General features: G+C 44.0%; 1 protein-coding gene and 1 long non-coding RNA gene across 3 annotated transcripts in view; one reads left to right on the top strand and one right to left on the bottom strand.

Moving 5' to 3' along the window:
- RAB28 (RAB28, member RAS oncogene family) overlaps nucleotides 1-17,276 on the top strand; it is a 79,669-nt gene extending 62,393 nt beyond the window's left edge. The window contains exons 6-8 of one of the 2 annotated variants that reach the window (XM_066385409.1): nucleotides 5,051-5,128; nucleotides 14,935-15,029; nucleotides 16,269-17,276. In XM_066385409.1, the coding sequence (XP_066241506.1) occupies nucleotides 5,051-5,128; nucleotides 14,935-15,024 (168 nt within the window). In that variant the 3' untranslated portion in view covers nucleotides 15,025-15,029; nucleotides 16,269-17,276. The remainder of the gene's footprint in view (nucleotides 1-5,050; nucleotides 5,129-14,934; nucleotides 15,030-16,268) is intronic. The other variant, XM_066385408.1, reaches the window with a different exon arrangement.
- On the bottom strand, nucleotides 16,715-18,128 carry LOC136405847 (uncharacterized). The gene is made up of 2 exons (XR_010751582.1): nucleotides 16,872-18,128; nucleotides 16,715-16,772 (listed from the first exon to the last, which is right to left on the bottom strand). It is a non-coding gene; the product is annotated as an uncharacterized lncRNA (long non-coding RNA).
- Nucleotides 18,129-22,233: the final 4,105 nt, after the last annotated feature.

The following is a 22,233-nucleotide window of genomic DNA, read 5'->3' as shown; positions in this document are numbered from 1 at the left end:
TGACCATTCATAACCTCCTGTGATTCCTTCTAGACTCCTTTTTCTACTCCTCACAGATGGTGGTGTTACTGGCAGCAGATACATTACTGAGTGCTTACTTTGTCAGGCACAGTACTACTCAGGTTATATGTGTACTAATCCATTTTATAGATGAGTCTTAGCAAGATTATGGAGTGGGGGTCTCGGTTACATAGCCAGTAAATGGTGGAAATAGGATTTGTAAGACCAGGTAGTGACACTTCAGGGCTCACCACATTAACCACACTAAATATTTATTTTAAAGAATTAAGATAAAAATATAAAAACAGTTTTGTATTTTACTTCTTTATTTAATATCTGCATTTGTCAAAAATTTTGCCATGTCATTTAAAGTACTAACTAGATTTAGTAATCCATTAAAGAACTATTCAAAAATTCATTTAGCCAAATTTTCATTGTTGGACATTTAAGTTGTTTCCAAGTTTTGAAAAAATAATATATGTCTGTAAGCATTGATGTTTTGATTATTTCCTTTTTGAAAAACTCAAAAGAATTGAATTGCAGTTGACACTCCATGTTGTGTGAGTTTCAGGGATGCAGCCTGGTGGTCAGACAGTTACACACCTTCTAGAATGCTCTCCCTGAGTGTCCCCTGCACAGAGCTTCCTGGGAAAGGAACCGGAACATACTGCCACGTTAGCACCAGGAAGCCAACTTAATTTCTACTCCCACTGGCACTGGGAGTGTCATACCATTGCACTCTTTTTTAACATTCAGGATTTATTTACTTTTAAATCTTAGTTAATTTGTTAGGCAAAAAGGGGGTATTTTGCTATTTAATTTGAAATTCTTTGATTGCTATTGAGGTTGAAATTTAAAAATTTTGTTACCTATTTATTATGTCTTTGTAATGTGCTTTTAAAATTTTTTGTGACATTTTTAGTTGTTCATTGATTGCTTGTCACATGTGCCTTGACCGGACAAGCCCGGGGTTTCAAACTGGCGACTCAGCATTCCAGGTTGACGCTTCATTCACTGCGTCACCACAGGCCAGGCTGTGACCATTTTCAAATTAGGGATAACAGCCATTGTCATAATTTTTGCAAATATTTTTCACTACCCAGATTTTTGTTTATTAATTTTCTTGATATAGTCAACTAAAAGAAGTTTGAATATTTTCTGTGACTTAATCTTTTTAACATTTTTTCCCGTATGACTTCCTTCATGTTTTATGCTTAGGCTAAATATTAAATAAAATAAAATAAAGGGTGTTTAATCTTTTTTATGGTCTGACATTTAAAAATTTGACCTCTTGGATCCCTTTCTCCCAGAATAAGCAAACATGGCCATATACCCACACATGCCATTAAAAAATACGGTAGCGACGTTCCTTGTGCGTCTATCCATGGATTGGGCTCTACCCTCACTAATCTTCCTCGGAGTATTTTGCCATTTTAGAATTATTGAACTTCCAGTATTTTAACTTGTATTTAACCACATAGTATTTTTTGTGTATTTATGTTGAAACACCATTAAATATTCTCATTGTTTTCCTTTTATACACAACTTTGAAATGGTTTGGTGGAATCACTTTAGAATTATTGGTCATCTCCAACTCATGAGGTTACCCCACTGATTGTTTGAGGAGTTAGCTCCTGGCTTATTAACCATGACTCTAATACTCCCTTTGTCGGAATACTGAGTGATTTCAACAGCTTTGTTTGTCCTCCACCCAGTTCAGCAGCTCAGTCCCATGTATTATCATTACAGTCACCGCAGTCCTTCTGTTACCAGGAATCTTTTATTTCCAGCACCCCAATCACTGATCACCATGTCTTTGTAGCTCGCACCCATGACTGCTCTAACCCAATCAGTCTATGACCCGAATGGCCTTTCAGTGTCCCTGATCTCCTTTTGTGTCATCTTTTCTAATTTCAATCTCAGGACCAGTGACAATCATTGTCAGGCATATACTCTAGTCTCGTTCTCCCTTTCACTTTATTGTACTCACTTGGCTAAATTTTCACTGTTTTAAATTAAGACCGCACTGTTTTATGGCTGCAGCTATGTATTTGAACATGCCCGAGAGAAACAGAAGCATGCTGGGGTTTTCACTTAGAATTCCCATCACTAAGTGGGCTGCAGCGCTCCTCAGTAATTATATATACTCCACGTTCCTACAACCTTGTTTCTCCTCAACAAATGACTATTCAGAGCTTTTCTCCTCTCTTCAAATCTTCAAAACTTCCTTGTCCATTCTCTCAGTGGATGGCTGTGTTTCCTGTTTTGTAATAAATTGGAAACAGAGAACTTCCCCATACTCCTGGCACTACATTTACCGCCTCTGTCCTTCCCACCCAGATAGCCACTCTGTCTTATCTGTGGTTACTATGGGATAGACTGTGCTCCCAGCTGGGGCAGCCCTTTGCTTACGAACAGACATTGCTTAGAATTTCTCCTTCCAGCATCATCGTTTTATAGCCTCTCTGCTGGATTCTGTCAGCATACAAATATGATGACTTCGCGTCTCCTAGCAATAAGAAAACCCTTGGTCCCACACCTTTCTCTAGCTTTTAGCTTCTTTCTTCCACTTTCCAGTAGAAAGTTTTGAGAGTTATCTCTAGTTCTTTCTTCTGAATTTCTCTTGAACAGTTCCAGTTAGACATTTGCCCCCAAATTTCACTCAGACTGCTGTTACCAATGTCACCAGTGACCTCCATTTTGCTAAATTCAATGGCCAGTTCTTATTCCTCGTGTTACTTGATTTAACTGCAGCATGTAAAATAGTTGACACTCTCTCCTCTTTGAATACTCTCTTCACTTAGCTTCCAGAAAACTAGGTTCCTCCTGGTTTTCCTCCTTCCTTGCTAAGTACCTTTCTCAGTCCACTTAGCTGATTCCTTTCCTCTCTAGCTTCCAAATATTGGAGTGCCCCTGGGCGCAGTCTTTATGTATTTCTTCTTCTGAAATGATCTCCGTAGTGACCTCATCTAGCCTCGTGGCTTTGACCAGACTCAATATCCAACGGCCCACCTACCACCTCTGCTTAGGTGTCTAATAGGCAGTCCCAGTTTAGTCCAGGTCCAGATGAGCTCCTGGTGTTCCCTCCTCAGATCTCTCAGTCTTCCCACTCCAATAAATGGCAGTTTTCCATCAATACGTCACATCTACCCATCACCAAGTCTTGTTGGCTCTATTTTCAAAATATGTCTAGAATTTGGTGATTATTTCTTACCATCTCCACTGCTATGTCTTTGTTTCAAGCCTCCATCACCCATCATGTCTTACAATAGTGTCTTTGCTGTTTCTTTTCTTTATATCCTTGATTTTCAGTGAACACACAGCACAGCAGCTAGATTGAACGTGTTAAAATAGAAGTCACATCAAGCCACCCTGCCACGCCTCCATCTCGCTCAGAGTAAAAGCTACAGTCCTACGGAAAGCCTCCCAGATAGTATATGATTTGTACCTCCTTTCTTTCTTCTTCATTTTCTTTTATAGTCCCCTTCTTTTTCTCCACTCTACCACACTAACTGTCCTGTCTTTCCCCAAACGTTGACCATCAGTGAACTGTAATATATGGTATTTTTTGAGGTGCAAATGACAGTATGTTGGGAGCATGTATCTATCTTTTTAATTAGAAATCAAAATTAAATGAAAAAATTCTGGTAAATAGTAAGTAATCATAAGATAAGCAGGGATAAGAAAATGATAGGGCACTATGAAGCAGAGACAAGTTATATATACTTTAAGGTAAGCCCTGAGTTGGAGCTCTCGGAATCATAATGGACTCAGCAGAAGCTATGTGTGAAAAGGCTGTTTATAGAAAAGTATTTGTAGGTTTTTGTTCACTGATAATGGACCCTACTGCTCCTTTACTCTGAACTGAGTAAATTCAGTAAGGATTTTTAAGTTGTTTTGCTCAGGAGATGTGGATAATTTATTGAGCTGATGAGAGCCACAAAGATTATTAAAGGGCTAGGCTAAAGCCAGATCAAAGATCATTTTCTTCAGCATCTATAGGAATTTGTTTTACTAGTATTTTTTAAAATGTAGCTGTAATGAAATATTTTTGCTTATTTATTGATTTTAGAGAGAGAGGAAAAGAGGAAGAGAGAGGAGAGAGAAAAACATTGACTTGTTGTTCTGCTTACTTATGCACTCATTGGTTGCTTCTTGGATCAGCCTGACCAGGATTGAACCCACAACCTTGGCCTATCAGGACGACACTCTAACCAGCTAAGCTACTGGCCAGGACCTAATTTTTATTTGTTGATTTTAGAGACAGAGAGAGAAACATCGATTTGTTACTCCACTTATTTATGCATTCACTGGTTGATTCTTTTTTTTTTTTTGACAGAGACAGAGAGTCAGAGAGAGGGACAGATAGGGACAGACAGACCGGAAGGGCGAAGATGAAAAACATCAATTCTTAATTGTGGCACCGTAGTTGTTCATTGATTGCTTTATCATATGTGCCTTGACTGGGGGCTACAGCAGAGCGAGTGACCCTTTGCTCAAACCAGTGACCTTGGGCTCAAGCTGGTGAGGCCTTGCTCAAACCAGATGAGTCCATGCTCAAGCTGGCGACCTCCAGGTTTCGAACCTGGGTCCTCTGCATCCCAGTCCGACACTTTAACCACTGTGCCACTGCCTGGTCAGGCTTCATTGGTTGATTCTTCTATGTACCCTGACCAAAGATTGAACCTGAAGCCTTGGCATATCAGGATGCTGCTCTAACTAACTGAGCTACCCAGGCAGGGCATTAGTGGGAGCTGTAATTAATTGTATTATATTAAATCTTTAAAAATGTAAGTTTTTAGGGATGCATGTATATGTTTAGGCTAATACATTGAATTTCATGAATTTTCTAATTATGGGTTTTAATCATTCAAAAAATTATTCCATTAAAATTTTGCTGTATGTGATAAATATAGCTATTTTTGGAATAATTTGTTACATCATATTTTTGTAATTTTTGTTGTTTATCATTGTTTAGAAAGTTCAATTTATTTGAAGGTAACTTAAGTGTGCCTGTTTTAAATCATTTAAACCTATTTTTGGTATGTAGGTCTTCCTGTGTTTTCAGAAAGTTGCTGCTGAAATCCTTGGAATCAAGTTAAACAAAGCAGAAATAGAACAGTCACAGGTGATTATATTGAACTTTATATTTTAAAGAATAATTTATTTCTCTGAATTCTTTCATATTTATGCATTCTATGGATCTGTCCCTAAAATCTTAGCTTGTGTGTACGAATCACTGTTTATTACAGAAGATGGAGGATGTTAACTTTTTGGTAAATTATGATACACTTGAAGCTTCAATTTGTCCTTTTTGTTGGAAAGATGTGATTAATACAGTGTGTCCGTAAAGTCATGGTGCACTTTTGACCGGTCACAGGAAAGCAACAAAAGATGATAGAAATGTGAAATCTGCACCAAATAAAAGGAAAACTCTCCCAGTTTCATACCTATTCAGTGCAGTTCGATGTGGGCTCACGCACAGATTTTTTAGGACTCCTTAGGTAGCTATCCCGTATAGCCTCTACAGACTGGTCACTGACTAATGGCCTACCAGAACGGGTTTCTCCACCAAACTGCTGGTTTCCTTCAACTGCTTATCCCACCCAGTAATGTTATTCCTATGTGGTGGCGCTTCGTTATAAATGCGCAGATATTCACGTTGCACTTTGGTCACAGATTCGAATTTAGCGAGCCACAGAACACACTGAACTTTCCTCTGTACCGTCCACATCTTGAGTGGCATGGCCGTGGGCTGCTCTGCTGTATACACATTGTTACGTCATCATCTGCTCATGCGCACATGCTGCCACATCATCCTACAGAAACTGGGAGGGTTTTCCTTTTATTTGGTGCAGATTTCACATTTCTATCATCTTTTGTTGCTTTCCTGTGACCAGTCAAAAGTGCACCATGACTTTACGGACACACTGTATAACACAAATTTCATCAGTGATTAATTCTTTCAAAACCCATTTTTCCTTTAATTTATATTTTATATATTGTGTTGACATGGTGTCAGGTGTCTAACTCAGCATCACAGCATTTGTACACGCTGTCATGTCCCCACACTGCGGGCAGAGTCCCTCTCCACCCGCTAACTCAGCATCACAGCATTTGTACACGCTGTCATGCCCCCACACTGCAGGCAGAGTCCCTCTCCACCCGCTAACTCAGCATCACAGCATTTGTACACGCTGTCACGCCCCCACACTGCAGGCAGAGTCCCTCTCCACCCGCTGACTCAGCATCACAGCATTTGTACACGCTGTCACGCCCCCACACTGCAGGCAGAGTCCCTCTCCACCCGCTGACTCAGTATCACAGCATTTGTACACGCTGTCACGCCCCCACACTGCAGGCAGAGTCCCTCTCCACCCGCTGACTCAGCATCACAGCATTTGTACACGCTGTCATGCCCCCACACTGCAGGCAGAGTCCCTCTCCACCCACTGACTCAGTATCACAGCATTTGTACACGCTGTCACGCCCCCACGCCGCGGGCAGAGTCCCTCTCCACCCGCTTCCCTCTTTCGCCCCTTCCCGCCACCTGCTCCCTGCGTTCCCTCTGGCTGTTGCTTCTCAGTTGTCTGTATATATGTTTCATTTCTTTAATTCTTTTACATTTTTAGTTCAGTGTCTTACTTTCATAGTCACTATGTATGTGGGTGTATATGTATGTGTTTTAAAATAATTAGAGCAAGTATTTATTAAAAATTGTTATGCTGATGTGGCTATTTCTGGGACTTCATTAAAATACTTGGATCTCTGGAAATCTTTCATTTCTAATTTTTTTTTTTTTTTTTTTTTTGTGACAGCAGCAGAGAGAGGGCCAGATTTGAAGAGACAGACAAGAAGGGAGAGAGATGAGAAGCATCAATTCTTTGTTGTGGCACCTTAGTTGTTGATTGCTCTCATATGTGCCTTGACTGGGGGCTACAGTAGAGCGAGTGCCCCCTTGTTCAAGCCAGTGACCTTGGGCTCAAGCCAGCAACCTTAGGCTTTAAGCCAGCGACCTTTGGACTCAAGGTAGCGACCATGGGGTCATGTCTGTGATCCCACAATCAAGCCAACGACCATGGGGTCATGTCTATGATCCCATGCTGTAGCCAGTGACCCATGCTCAAGCTGGTGAGCCTGCACTCAAGCCAGAAGAGGCCACACTCAAGCTGGCGACCTTGGGGTTTTGAAGCTGGGTCCTCTGCATCCCAGTTTGACGCTCTATTCACTGTGCCACCACTTGGTCAGGCTCATTTCTCATTATTCAAAAGACATTTATTTTAGCACTTACAATGGTCAGGCACAGTTTATGGTATTCTGTGCTATGTAAAGTGTTCACTGGCACCTAAAAACAGTTCTTTGATTTTGCCCAAGTGGGTGGAATACATGATAGGGAACTCACCCTGATTTGCTTGATCACATAGAACTTGGCCAACCAAGGGCGTCCTCCGCTCTTTAGCTTTTATTTCCAAATGGTGTTTGAAAAGGGATGTCTGGTTAATTAGAAACCATGATGACAAAATAATTATAAATGGTTTACTGATCATATATTATTTAATGTGGTTCAGTGGTGGGTCTGAGGATGGTTTACAGGAGTTGACGATGTAGTCCCTGCCTTCAGTGAGGAAAATTCATCTAGTATCTGCCAGGCCCTGTGCTCTCTCACTGCATCCTCCTCACAACTGTGCGGCCAGTGGCCTGGCGTTGTGTTTTGGACAGGGAGCTGAGACTGCGGACAGGTGGAGTAACTTTGGATCCCCTGAGCCGTGGGTAGGCCATGTGGGGCCAGGTGTGCACGGAGGCCTGACAGCAGAGTCCCTGGGCTTCCACTCGGCCATACTGTCAGAGATTTGTTGGGCAGATTTGTTGGGCAGTTTGGAGTTGGGCAAGAAAGTGGCTGAAAGAGAAGCTGGCATGAGCAAGTTGAAAAGCTTAGGTTATATTTTGGGGAAAGAAGAGCAGTTTGGTTAAAATAAATGACTATTTGTGTTAGAGTGTAAAAGGAATTTGGAAAAAGGTTATGGAGATTTATGATAGCCAGGGTGATAAATATTATCTAACATATTGGCAGTGGGAAATAATTTTTGAATCAAGGAAGTAAGTGAAAGCTATTTTTAGATAGGATAATCAATGGATGCTTTTGTGTGGTCCAATGGTGAAGAGAGAAGCAAGGAGGGTAGGAAGGAAATAATGGGTGTGGGAGACGTTTCCCAGGACAGGCAGTAGGGCTTCTGGATGACAGGGTAAAAGAGAAGGGGAGGTCCAAGCCCTGGCGTTTCTCAGCTGGGGGTGGAGAAAGGCGGGCCCCCTGAAGGAGGTGTGCTGAGCCTGTGCTGGGTGGCAGTGCTCAGCTTCCGTGGGGACTCAGAGACATGGAGTACGTTGGTACTTTAGAAGGCATCATTTTAGGGAAGCTTTATTAATATTCTTAGTTTACTTTTAGTCATACTCAACATGTAGGCATGTTTCACTGGAGCGGTATCCTGATGTGTGGACTGTGCAGTGCTCTAACCTCCCTGCACATCCTACCTTGTTCATTAGTGCACCCTGTCTCGTTTATTATGCAGTGATGGTTAGTTCAGTCTTCAGTTTGCTGATGGCTTTTACTTTGAATCCCCTCATTTGAAGATGAATTGAAGCTACTAGAATCTCTCTCTCTAACATTTGTCCGAGTCCTTTGTGCAAGGAAGCCTCAGTCTCCTTTCCTGAACGAGATGAATTTGGTGCCTTTGCCAATAAATGGTTGATCTCACAGTAACATTTCAGTGGAAACATTTTGAAAGTTCATTTCTTCCTTTGTTTTTTTTGTGTTTTTTTTTTGTATTTTTTTAAGTTGGAAATGGGGAGGCAGTCAGACAGACTCCCACATGCGCCCGACCGGGATCCACCTGGCACGCCCACCAGGGGGCGATGCTCTGCCCATCTGGGCCGTTGCTCTGTTGCAACCAGGGCCATTCTAGTGCCTGAGGCAGAGGCCATGGAGCCATCCTCAGCGCCCAGGCCAACTTTGCTCCAATGGAGCCTTGGCTGTGGGAGGGGAAGAGAGAGACAGACAGGAAGGAGAGGGGGAGGGGTGGAGAAGCAGATGAGCACTCCTGTGTGCCCTGGCCGAGAATCGAACCTGGGACTCCTGCACGCCAGGCCAGTGCTCTACCACTGAGCCAACTGGCCAGGGCCTTGACAGTTCATTTCTTAAAAAGATGTTTCTAAGAATGCATTTGCAAACTGCATTGAATATAATGTTCTTTTTAAGTTTTTTAATTTTAATTTTTTTATTTTGGGGGGTGGGAGAGGAGAGAGGGACAGACAGGGACAGACAGACAAGAGGGGAGAGATGAGAAGCATCAGTTCTTTGTTGCGACACCTTAGTTGTTCATTGATTGCTTTCTCATATGTGCCTTGATGGGGAGGGGGTGGACTCCGGCCAAGCCAGTGACCCTGTGCAGGGCTCAAGCTGGATGAGTCTGCCTCAAGCTGGTGACCTCGGAGTTTCAAACCTGGGTCCTTAGCGTCCCAGGCTGATGCTGTCACTGTTCCACTGCTTGGTTGGGCCATCAGTGTTCTTTTTTTAATTGCCATATATTTGACATATAATGTGTAGATTTAAGGTGTATAACATGTTAACTTTATACATTCATATATTGTAATATAAATGCCATTGTAATGATAATAAGCACCTCTATAATGTTACATAATTCTTTTTTAGTAGTAGGAATAATTAAGTTCAAGTCTCTTAGCAGGCTTGAGAATTATTCACTGTACTGCACATTATATTGTATCTCTGCCGCTTTTTTTCCTACTGATTTAAGTTTGTTCCCTTAAGCAGTATCAATCCTTTCCCCTGCCTCTCATCCCTGATAAACATCATTGCATTCTCTGTTTTTACAAGTTTGGCTTTCTAAACTTCCACCTACAAGTGGTATCATACAGCACTAGTCTTTCTCTGGGTGACTGACTTCACTCAGCATAATGTGCTCAAGGTCTGTCCGTCACAAATGGCAGAATGTCCTTCCTCGTGGCTGAGCAGCATTGCATTGTGTGTGTGTGTGTTTGTATACCACTGTTTATGTATCCACTCCTCTGTTGGTGGACACTGAGTTTGTTTCTATATCTTGGCTGTTGTAAATAACACTGTCATGAACGTGGTGGTGCTTATATCTTTTGGAAATAGTTTTTTCATTTTTGTTGATAAATACCCAGAAGTGGAACTGCTGGTCATGTGGTAGTTCTATATTTAATTTTTAGAGGAACCCCCACAGTGTTTTTCATAGTGACTGCCACATTTCGTATTCCCACCAGCAGTGCACAGGGGTCCTTTTCTCCAGCCTCCCCAGAACGTCTCTGTGTTTTTGATGGTAGCCATTTCAACATGTGTGAGGTGATAGCTCATTGTGGTGGTAACTTGCATTTCCCTGATGAAGAGTGATGTTGAGAATTTTTTCATGTACATCTTGGCCATTTGGATATCAAGGACTAGAAAAAAAAAGACAAGATACATATATATATATATATATATATATATATATATATATATACACACACACACACACACACACACACACACACACACAGAGAAAGAGAGGAAGGGAAAGGAGAGAGGGAAGGAGGGAGGGAGGGAGGGAGGGAGGGAGGGAGGAAGGAAGGAAGGAAGGAAGGAAGGAAGGAAGGAAGGAAGGAAGGAAGGAAGGAAGGAAAGAAGAGAGGAAAGGAGGAAGGAAGGAGGAGAGAGGAAGGCATGGAATGGAGGAAGAAAAAATTAGTGGCTGGTTTCTGTGGATTTTATTCCACTTAAAACATTCCTGAGGGAATTTGGTGTAATGCTTGAAAGTGTTTTAATTTATTTTATAGAGAAGGAAGTAGATGGTAGATTCACAGGTCATGTGGAAACTGATGTTACAGTAATTGAGTTTGTGACATAAATATTTGTAATAAGGTCTTAGTCTTAGTTCCATTCACTGAAATTCTGTTCTAGTTTTAACCTTGACCGTTCCTGCTTGGGAGCTATCTAAAATGAGTTATCGGCACTTTGTGCAAGTTTTGTAAGGCAGAGAAGGGGGAAGAGGGAGAGAAGAATGAGAATGCAGTTTATGAATATAGCAAACATTTTTTGAGGTTTTACCTTGTGGCAGGGACCGCACTGGAATGTGGGCATACAGAAATGAATAAAAGTCCTTGTCCTCAAGGAATTCCCAGCATAAATGGGGGCAGAGAGATGTTTAAACAGTCAACTACACTCTAGTTGCATTTCTCACAATTCACAATTTAGTTACTAGTTTTATTTTCATTTTTTATGTTTTCTTCTTCCCCTACACCCAGCTATTCTTCTCTGAGATCATGTAAAACAATCCCAGATTGTTCAGATTGTTTTGTTTTTAGAGTACTCAGATCTTTAGGAGAAGAACTAAGTTGACCACTGCTACTCTCTGGGAAGTTCAGTGCTCGGCTCTTTGACAATGCATTAGACAGTCTAAAAAAAGCATAGTTAGATGTCATATCTTTTTTAGTCTGAATTGCAAGGAGGTTTTGTCATATATACTTGCTGTTCAGAGTTTATACATTCTTAATACATTTTTAAATCTTGACTGTTATTCTTGCCAGTTATTAAACTATGAATTTGTGTTTGATTTGAACCAAGTATGCATTTGTTTCTTTAAAACAAAAAATTCATGTCTGAGGTACTAAACTTGCTAAAAATATATATTCTGTACGTGACCGATGAATATTTTCACACTCTATATAAAAGATTCTAGCATATGGAAGGTCGTAGGTGTTCTTCAGATTTTAATTGTCTCATTTAGCATAACTGGGCCGCACAAGTGCCTGTTTAGCCCCAGGTCCTAGGGACCTCTGCTTCCCAGCTGTGTCTGAATCCTGGCCTTCCTTAGGGAGCCCTGAGGGACTTAGATTCTTCTTTCCTAGATGTTAATCTTGTTATATATACTTTTTTCCTAATTATTTACAAACACTGCGCTGGGATACTTTTTTTGTTTTTTAATCTTAAAGACAATTTGTCTTCCTTGCTGAACATGTTTTCTCACATGTACTTACTATCTTAACCCTCAGATAGCGAACATTGCTTAATAGATTTCTGTATCACATCTTTTTCTATTCCCTTTTAAATTGATCTTTTCATATTATTTTAAAACTAGATGGGACATTAGAGACCATGTGGAGAAGCCTTGTTTGTTCTAGAGCAGGAGATCGTGGAGACCAGCTAGGGGAGTGGCTTCCCTGAAGTCAGGAGTGTGGCTGGCAGCACCTGCTGGCACATTTCTTTAAGCTCTTCTGTTGCAGTTACCATGGTTCTCAGGATGCTCTATCCATGCCTTAAATGGTAGTCTATAACCTTGTTACACTTTGGGTATAACAATCGTAACATTGTTTAATAGTTTACACATCTGTTTTCCATGCTGGACTTTTATGCATCTTAAAAACAGAGTTCATGTATTACTTATCTGAATGTCTTCAATACATTCACTAATGACTGGCTGAGAATGATAGTGACAAGTGTTTTAGCTGTCAAGGTATGTTTCCGTATCCTGAGCAGGAGAAACTAGGACTTTTGCAGCAATTACTATGTTACTGCTGTCTGGATTAAGACACAATTGCATAGTAGACCCAGTTTATTTTTAATGTCTTCCCAAGAGCTCATCTCTGCTGCTTACACCTTACTCCCTCAACTCCTAAGCTGCCTTCGTGCTTGTCCTCTGGAGAGCCCGCCCGCAATTACTCCGATGCACTAAGGGTGAACCCGAGGTTCAATCCCAAAGCTTCCTTCCTCCTGCGGCCACGTCACTCACTTTACTCCACTGACTAATAGCAGAGAGGAACTGAGTGTTCCTGGGGCTCCAGAAATAAAAGTTGGTGTTTTGTAGGTAACATTTTCTTTGAAAACATCAGTGAATGACTTGTAAACAAGCCAACTACTGTGAAATCACCTAGCATGAAGTTTATGACATGGAAATTCTGTTTTGCTGCTTATAGAAAGCAAAGCCTTGGATCTGGCTTCTGGTTCAGAAACTTTGTGCAAAGCTTTCTGTCAAACAACCAGGGTCTTAAGAAAGATGTTGCCTTTTAAGTTCTTCATTAATTTGATGAAAATTAATGGTGAATATCCAAGTCATTTATGTTAGTCAATACTTGGACCAAATGTCTTGACCGGAGGTCAGTACCTGGTTGTGTTTATAGGATAGGGTTTAGACCTGGGGCAGTCAACCTTTTTATACCTACCGCCCACTTCTGTATCTCTGTTAGTAGGAAAATTTTCTAACCGCCCACTGGTTCCACAGTAATGGTGATTTATAAAGTAGGAAGTAACTTTACTTTATAAAATTTATAAAGCAGAGTTATAGCAAGTTAAAGCATATGATAATAATTACTTACCAAGTACTTTATGTTGGATTTTTGCTAAGTTTGGCAGAATAAATCTTTATAAAACAACTTACTATAGTTAAATCTATCTTTTTATTTATACTTTGGTTGCTCTGCTACCGTCCACCATAAAAGCTGGAACGCCCACTAGTGGGCGGTAGGGACCAGGTTGACTACCACTGGTTTAAACCGTCATTATGGAGGATTAATGAGTTGCTTACTGATTATGAAACTCCCTTTTCTTTATTGTAACCCACAGTTTGTCATGAAACAATTAGGTCTGGGGAGGACAGATAATAGTGTTCGGTGCTTCACTGACACACCCCTCCCCCCAGTGCCTCACGTTGCAGTTGGTAATGCTTCTGTTGATAGCGTCAGGCTGAGTGCCTAGTAAATCACAAGTCCTGCCCAGAACCCAGTTCCGCTTGCTACAGAACTGGCGCAGAGCCACCCCAGGCCAATACACTGTGGCACCTCACTTGCTTGCTCTCGGCTGTTTATTCAGTCTTTATAAACGTTACACAGCCAGCGGCCTTCTTAACATGTTGTTCTATATGCATTAATTATTAGATGCTGTTCTGAAGCAAGAGTTTCTGAAATTTTAAAAAATAAAAATAAAAAAGGATAGTTTGAAGTTAAAATATTTGGAGAGCATGTTATCTCTATCATACTTACTTGTCATATGTCATCTTTTCATCCTAACGGTGATAGCGAACAAAACCTAACAAAGTAGTTGAGATTCTTGATTTAACAAAAGTCTTAAATATTGGGAAAAACAGCTGTTGTGCTTAAGGACTATCTGTTAGAATTTTGTTTAATGATAGAAAAGTGCATTTTTGGACTTGTTTACTTTTATATGGAATTGGGAGCGGACATTGGTGCTGTGAAGAGTGGGCAGTGAGCATCAGAAAATCTTCAGCCAGTCGTACATGGTGTTCAATGTGAGGACTGTAAAAGCCACATGTCTGCCTCTGATACGTACCTCCTCTCCCTGCCTTCAAAGAAAATTAATGACTCCTTTCTCTGCGATACTGCACCATGTCATCAGTCTACTGGTAAAGCACTGATTGTGTATGACAAGTATCTTTTCCCATGAGACAAACAGCAATTGTGACCAGATCCTGTGTCATTTGCCTGTACGTTTCCAAGACGGAGTGACTGGCGCAGTAGAGCCTCAGTGATGTTTGTTGAAGGAAATGGAGTTAATACTTTACTGCACTTTAGCATAGAAAAGCACAGTAATTCTTGGTTGTTCTCTGACATACTGGGAATTATATATATCATGTGTAATTGTGATATCAGAACTAGAACTCACAACTTGTCTGGGAGGTTCGGTAAACATGTCTGTTTTAACAATTAAATAGAATTATAAAGAATAATGTTTCTTGGATTTCTGTTTATTTTCCTTTTATATGTTTATATTCTGTTTTCTTTTGTCACATGTTTAAATTTATGTGTATATTTCCTTTTCTGCTTTGGTGTGCCTATTTTCAATCATTGAACATACTTTCCTTTTTTTTATTCTTTCTTCTTCATCTTGTTTCTGTTGTGTGGAACTGACAGCGTATTGTCAGGGCAGAAATAGTGACGTACCCGGAAGACGCCCTGCAGCACGGCAGCTCTGCCCAGAGCAGACTCTGTTCAGTGCAGTAGCACAGGTACCAGCGGCTCCCGCACTGCGGCTCGGGGGCGGAGGGGGCGGACCAGGGAATGCTGTCGCGCTCTCTTCCTCCTGTGAATGGAGAAGCTCCCATGATTGTTGTACAGTATTGGGATTAATATAGCATACATCCTGTTTTAGAACTTTGAAAAATTGATCCTTTGCCAGCAGTCTTACAAATTAAGTAAGGAATTGGGAACAAATTAAAATAACATTTCAGCTGCTTTCACACTGTTTGTCTTTATGGTTGTGTTTATTACATGTGCAGTGAAGTGGAGGATTGGGCAGTTATTGCATTATTCCTGCCTTACCATTTTTCCTGAAATAGCCTGGTAATTGAAAGAGTATTTTTAAAATTTGCCTTGAATTGCCCTTTTTTGTCTGCCTGTGTGTACAGACTTAGTAAAAGAGTTAAAAACAGCAAAGGATTTGTTTTAATATAAATTATTACTTAGAGATGAATATTAAGGCATATTGCTAAATTTATCATTTAAGATAATTCTTGAATGTGGGTTAGAGGAAAGGAGGAAAGAGTTTAAATCATCTTTTGGTTTAAATTATTTTAAAAACACGAGTATGTGGTAATTTTCTAAATTTCTCATTCTGTATTTTGTTAATCATTCATAACTCATTAGTGAGCTATTTGGAAGTACGTTAGGGATTTGGGAAGAAAGTTTTAAAAATTGGCAAAGTTTTAAATATTGGGTTGCTCAAAACATTTCTCCTTTATATGTGACTCCTCTAACATTTATACCTCTTTTCACTAACTTACTAATTGCTGTAAACATTCTAAAAATTTATGGCTGGGGATAATGGTTTATGGAAATACTAATAAATGATGACATTTTTTCCTTTGAATAACGAAGTCTTGTCTATTAGTTAAAATATGTGATTGATTTTAGTTCCTTTGCTTGTTATAACCAGAGTTTAATGTTTCATATTAGTTTATCAGTGTTTTATTATACTTGTGATAACCTCAAGCTTATGTCATAAAACCAGGGAAGACTCAATAAAGGAATTGCTATCAGATACTTAAAAAAAAAAAGCAGTCCCTTCCCTCCCAAGCCCAGCACTGCGTTAGTTTGTTCTGGTGGAGTCTTTTTATATCAGCTCCTGCTTCATTTATGATGTCTCTCATCAGGAGTTCACCAAAGGTCAGAAAATAAAAATATACTTTAAGGAGCTCTTTCTAAATGTTCTGATGTTCTGATAATAACTCTGTTTTCTCTCATGACAGCGGGTGGTGAAGGCAGATATTGTAAACTACAACCAGGAACCTATGTCAAGAACTGTTAACCCTCCTAGAAGCTCTATGTGTGCCGTTCAGTGAGCGCATTTTTTTTCTATGCCGGGCTCTGGCTGCCCGCCCCTCTGTGAGTTCGGAGGACCCCGGACCCTGTTTATCAGTGGCCATCTCCGTGCTCGGTTAACACTCCTCCCGGCTCCTGCATCGTTAAGTGCGGCCACACAGCCGTGGGCAGCTCCCTAGACTGGCAGGAATTCAACTTCGGACCACACACTTGGAATTCAAAATGGAAAGCCGTTCTCTGGAATTAGACTGCATCGAAAAAGAATAATGCTGGTTCTCTTTAAAGTCTTCACTTTTTCCCCCAGATGTCAATTTTTTAAAACAAATGTGGAAACTAAGTCTTGGTCATCAGCCAGCATTTTGCCACAGCGCGGTTCTCCCGTCGCAACGCATACCTGCAAAGTGTGCTGCGGGCCGAACACATAGCCGCACCTAGATGCGTGATGCGTCCAATCGACAGACACCTCCGCTCCCGTCCCAATGCGTACCGTACCCGCAGAGTGTGCCGCGGAGCCGAACGCATAGCCGCACCTAGACGCGTGATGCGTCCGATCGACGGACACTTCCGCAGGCAAGCCACGCTGTCTGCGATGAGAATATATTGATATAAAGCTGTAGCTAATGACAATGCTTGAAATAGATCTGCAATAGAAATATTTTTTTCATTTTTTTTAATAAAGGACCTAAATTGTTTATACTGTAGCTCACAAAGTGGTGAGCGTCTGATGTACTTTTATCGCTGCATCGTGGTCACTGCGCGTGGGACAGAGGCGAGACGCCTTCAGATTGGCTGCGCGTCCAGCCGCCTCGTGGACGTGCCCCTGAGGCTGAGTCCGGGCCCCAGGTGGGCGGCCACTGCTGTGGATCACTGTGGGTCAGACCTGTACCTGATGTTCAGATGTTTTCCTCCTGCAAATAAATTTATTTCAATCACCTGTTAGGGGGACTTTTTTTTTTTTACCCCCAACCATCTTCCTTTTAGTAACAGAACACCAAGTCTACTTGGCTGTATGTCAGTGATCGTGTGGAGTTGAATAGACATTCAGTCACCTAGGGTTGGAGGTGGTTTCGTTGTGCTGATTCAGGTCCAGACTTGGTAGCGTGGCATTTCAGGGGGTCTCTGGCAGTGTGTCTTCCCTCGCTCTCCTTGATGTCACTCCTGTGTCCTCTCTTCCTCTGAGCAGAGCACCAAGGACTCACTGCCGTCCTTTATGGCGCTCTGCCTTCCTGCCTGCGCACGGGTCACGCTGCCTGGAGCTTCTCTGTCCGCTCCCAACGTCCGCCCTCTGCCAGCCGGCCTGTCGTCACGAGAGTGGGGCCCTGTCTTGGTCATGGTCCTGTTGCGTCTATGCGCTGAGGCGCTGTGCCCGCACGGTGGGCGCTCTGTACCTGCCACATGGAAGCTGGAACGAATGCAGCCCCTCCTCAGAGTCTCGACTCTCCATGGCCCCAAGTTCCGCACGAGGACCTCCGATGGCCATTGGCCTTCTGTCTCGAATCACAGTCGTTCGTGTCCTTGTGTTTTACTGTCTAATAGGTCAGGCGCTCACTGAGGGGCCACTCTGGGTCTGTGCTGTTCCCTAGGAGTGCCCAGGCAGGGAGCCTTTCACCCGGGAGACCAGCTGCGCATGTGCGGCGCTCTGGCCCCGCCTCTTACCCCTGGGAGACACTGCAGCACACTTGTTACTTCACATCCTGTGTGGGAAGGAGACGGAATTTTGGAGGGGAAGAAGAATTTGCCAGAGACCGTGGAATCACAGATCCAGACCCTGTAGGAAATCTTTTGTCCTAGGCCAGGGTGACAGTTGTCAAGGGTGATGTGAAATTTAAGAAAGTTTAAAGATTGTGACTGTTGTACTCATTAGGCAGTGGGTCCAGTCTTATTCTACTTTGAGTTTTATATTTCTCATTGTATAGCAATTAAGCATACTTTTAATAAGCCTCTCAAGGTTATAAGCCCTTTAAGGTAGTTCAGTTTATCCTTCTTGTCAACATCCTCCTAACATAACACTGCTTAGTTTTCTAGGGACATCTTTTCTCTACATGCTTTAGGAGGATGTCAGGTTGAGTAAAAGAGATCTCAACTCTCAAGGGCCGTACAGTCTAGTAGGAGAGGAGTCTGCTTTTGCTGTTGTTGCTACATAGGCTGTGATGGATTGAAGTCCCCGATTAAACTAAAGTGCCCAAGGTTTTGCATTCAGAAGGAGGTGAGGCCGTGCTCCTCTGGTTATTTCGTGTTGTTTCTACATCTATGTGAAGACTTGAGGCTTTTCTTTTTTTTTTCTTCTTTTTAGTCCAATTATAGCAGTATTCAAAGGGATGACTTGACATGCACAACTATGATTGTACAAGCTAAGAGCTACAAGAATTCTAGAGGAGGCAGAAAGGACTCATAGGAGGTCTGTGAACAGACAACATCCCTTTAGTTGTGTGCTCAGAAAGTTTGAGTACCGGATGGCACTGAGCAGGGACAGACAGGGACAGCTTTTGTAGGACTGCTCTGTCCTGACATTGCCAGGCACTGGTCCCAGGAGCTATTCTTTTTCTCATTTCGATCTGTGACAGGGACAGGGGTGGCCCTGTCCTCATTTTACACGTGAGAACACTGAAGCTGAGAGTTAGTGACCACACCAAGTCCCTCCTGTAGTCAGTGGCAGGGGCAGGGCCCACACAAGCCATTGATTTCTGAGACAGGATGGGCGAGGCGGGGCACTGACCCGCTGCCTTTGGTGGACAGCACACATCTGACCTCCTCCCCGGGGGGCTGACTGGGCCTGGTGCTAAGTTGTCCCTTTGGGATGCGGTCCCTTTGGGATGGGTGGCCCATGTTGATCCCTCCATCATCTCCCACCCCCAGCCTCCCGGACTGGCCGCACGTGTCCAGAGAGAGGCTGGTGGGGGTGAGCTAGCCCTCTGTGACTGAAGTGGGGACAGGGAGTCCCCCCCTGCCCCGCCTCTAGCCCCACTGGTTTTATGTCTGTCCCAGCTCAGCTTAACCAGTCACTGAGCACCCTTTGGCTCGAGGTCAGCAGGCACAGTGAACATGCAATACAGCCTATGGCCAAAGCAGACTTCTGAATTCCATATTACAATTTTCCCCATACCTCGGTTTTTATTTTTGAAACAAAAACGTAGGACTCATGCTTATTTTACTTTGTTACCTCTCCTGTCTACAGTTTTTAATTTAAAAAATTACAAGTCTTCTCCATCTAGTTTTAGGCACTTTGTCTCCTGAAGACGCATGCTATAAAGTTTCAAACTCCTTGTGGTCACTTCTGCTGCTTATTGAACTTTTGAAAAACACAAAAGTTTTGAGCCAGAACTGGTCATTGGACGTTGCCTTTCAAGTGCACCCTCTATTATGTGTGGCCAACCGCGATGGAGTGGTTTTTGGAGTGGCCCAGAGAACTCCTGTGACTGCTTTATATTATTCCAGGAGGAGGTAAGCCAGGGCCCTTTAAAGTCGATCACTGAAACAATGTGATGGAGCATAATAATTTGTGTGTCATTTAAAAATAGAAAAGGTTTCTGGCCATAACCCCTGCTAGTGATTGCTGTAATGTTGGACATCCTGGAAAACAGTTGAAAGATTCCAAGGAAATGGAAATGCCGACCCGCTGAGCATTGTGGCAGACATCTGTCCACTGCTCCCCCAGCGTGCGGTCACCGCTTCTCCCAGCAGCGGCTTCCTGAGCGCCTGTGGCCGCTGCCCTCCGTTTTCTCGGCCCCTCACAGCCCTGGGAGTCGAGCCTCATTGGCTTGAACGCGTTAGGCGATTTCCCCTGGTCCGAGTGAGGGGCTCAGAAACGAGCGACCAGCTCCGTTAGAGCCGAGGGAGCTGGAGGGGACATTTGCTGAGGGTTCTGAAAAAGCCAAGGGGGAAAGCTTGTATCCTCTGGAGTCCAGGTGACTGACCACTGCACGTGGAGGAGGAAGGCTAGCCCTGAGCAACGTGGGCGGCCGTGCTGAGGACAGGGAGGGAGAGCCTGCCTTGCCCAGAGCCCACGTGGGGGGGAGCAGGGGGAGCAGTGGCGAGAATCCGCCCCTCCTTCAGCCCCAGGTCAAGCTATGACCCAGCTGGGTATTTATTTCCCCCATCAGTTTGGCAGTGTTGCTTTACTTTCTTGTTACTTCTTACATAAGACCATCAGGTACCGGGCCTTGGCTCGGCACAAGAAACAGAGGTGAGCATGGACTGTGTTTTGCCCTCAAGATCTTGGTCTAGGCACACGTACAACGCAGCAAAATGTGATCAGACTGTTCACTGCCTCAGTAGAACGACAGTCTAGGAAGATGTGGCGGAGCAGTATGAAAAAAAAGGATTTCAGATAACTGGGATCAGGGACAAGAGGTAACAGAACTGCCTTCAAAAGCTAATGTGGTTTCTGGCTGTCGGTGCAGAGCCGGTTCTGGGTCGCGCTGCGCACGGAGACCACCTGGAGAAGTAGGTTCCGGATATGGGGGGTGGGGGGGAGCAGGGCGTGAGTTCCGCATCCGGAGCCCGCTCCCAGGAGCGGCCAACGCCGCTGGCTGTGAATGAGATTAGGAGAGAAAATAATTTGTCACACTCTTCTACCGAGCAAAACCATTGTGTTCACGCCAGGCCCCAGAAACACGCAGAGCCTAGGGGCGCACTCCTCGCCCCTGGATTAGCGGGGTGTCCTGGCATCCTCTTTACCAGGAGAGAACCCATCCTGGTGGGGAATGTGCAGGGCGCCGAGAGGAGGCCATTCCGCCTGGACAGGACAGAGCGACAGGGCGGTGAGACAGGGACTGACAGCCCACAGTGAGACCCCCTCCCTCCCCACAGCCTGGGAAGTAAGCCTCTCTGTGGAGCTGGGCCCTCGGGCTGGGCTCCGAACCGCACGCATTCCACTCGGTCTGGCCCCTCGCGGCATCAACTTTCCACACTGCAGAGCTGGAAACGAGGGGAGGCAGACTATTTGTTTTAAGGTTCTGCTTCCAAGTCACGCTGGCTGTTCTCAGGCCTCCCACACTATGGGGCTGAAGCCGACGCGGGCTGAGCTCAGGCTGCGGGAGACCGATGTCACTGGCCCTGCGCGGAGGCCAGCTCTGACAGCCACCCGGGTCTAGGCCTGGTGACCTGGCCGACTTAATCCCTCATTAGCCCGAATCCACAGGGTGCTTAGGCTGGGGTTCCTGGGCTCGCGCCCGGCCTCCCCCTCCCCTCCCCCACTCCGCTGCCAGACGCCCCAGCAGCCTCCTCCCTCCCTCACTGCCCCGCCTGCGTCTGCGCGCACGGCTCGGCTCTGAGCGTGAACTTGACCCGCGGGTTTGAACGAGGTCATTCTTGTTCCAGACCGCTCCATGGCTCCTCGTGGCCTTTTCCATCAAAGGAAAATGACTTTCTCAGCCTGATAGTTAGAATCCTCTTGCTACTTCCCCATCCTTCCAAGACGTCTGTTTATCCTCAGCTCTGGCGACTACGTAGCTCCAGCAAGTGGTCCCTCACCTCCGTGTCTCTCCCGGGATTTCCTGGAGGGAAAGAGGGACCCTGAGGAGGCAAATTAGAAAACCTGCTGTTTCTCCTTGGCTCAAAAACCAACTGGCCGGATGACGCATCACGCCATTCAGTGTCTCTGGGCTGCTGGCGGGCTGTCGTGGACGGCGGTTGCATGCGCTCTGACCACCATGCTGATGATGGCGGCCTTGTGGGGACACTGAGCCTCTTGGGAGCATCTTCACATGGGGTGTGTATGGCGGTCAGCCTGTGGTCCTGGCTCCTGCGACTCACACCCAGTGCTCCCCTTTCTCACCCTGACCTGTGTGACCCCGAGAACACTGCGGACGGGGTGTCGTGTGATTTCCCAGGTGAGCTCGTAAGGGGCACGGCAGCCTCCACGCCAGTCCCTTGAATTCCTCCTCCTGTGGG

The sequence above is a fragment of the Saccopteryx leptura genome, chromosome 5 (genome assembly GCF_036850995.1).
Source record: "Saccopteryx leptura isolate mSacLep1 chromosome 5, mSacLep1_pri_phased_curated, whole genome shotgun sequence".
NCBI lineage: Eukaryota > Metazoa > Chordata > Mammalia > Chiroptera > Emballonuridae > Saccopteryx > Saccopteryx leptura.
The sequence above is the reverse complement of the archived record's forward strand: the minus strand, read 5'-3'. Positions and strand labels throughout refer to the sequence as shown.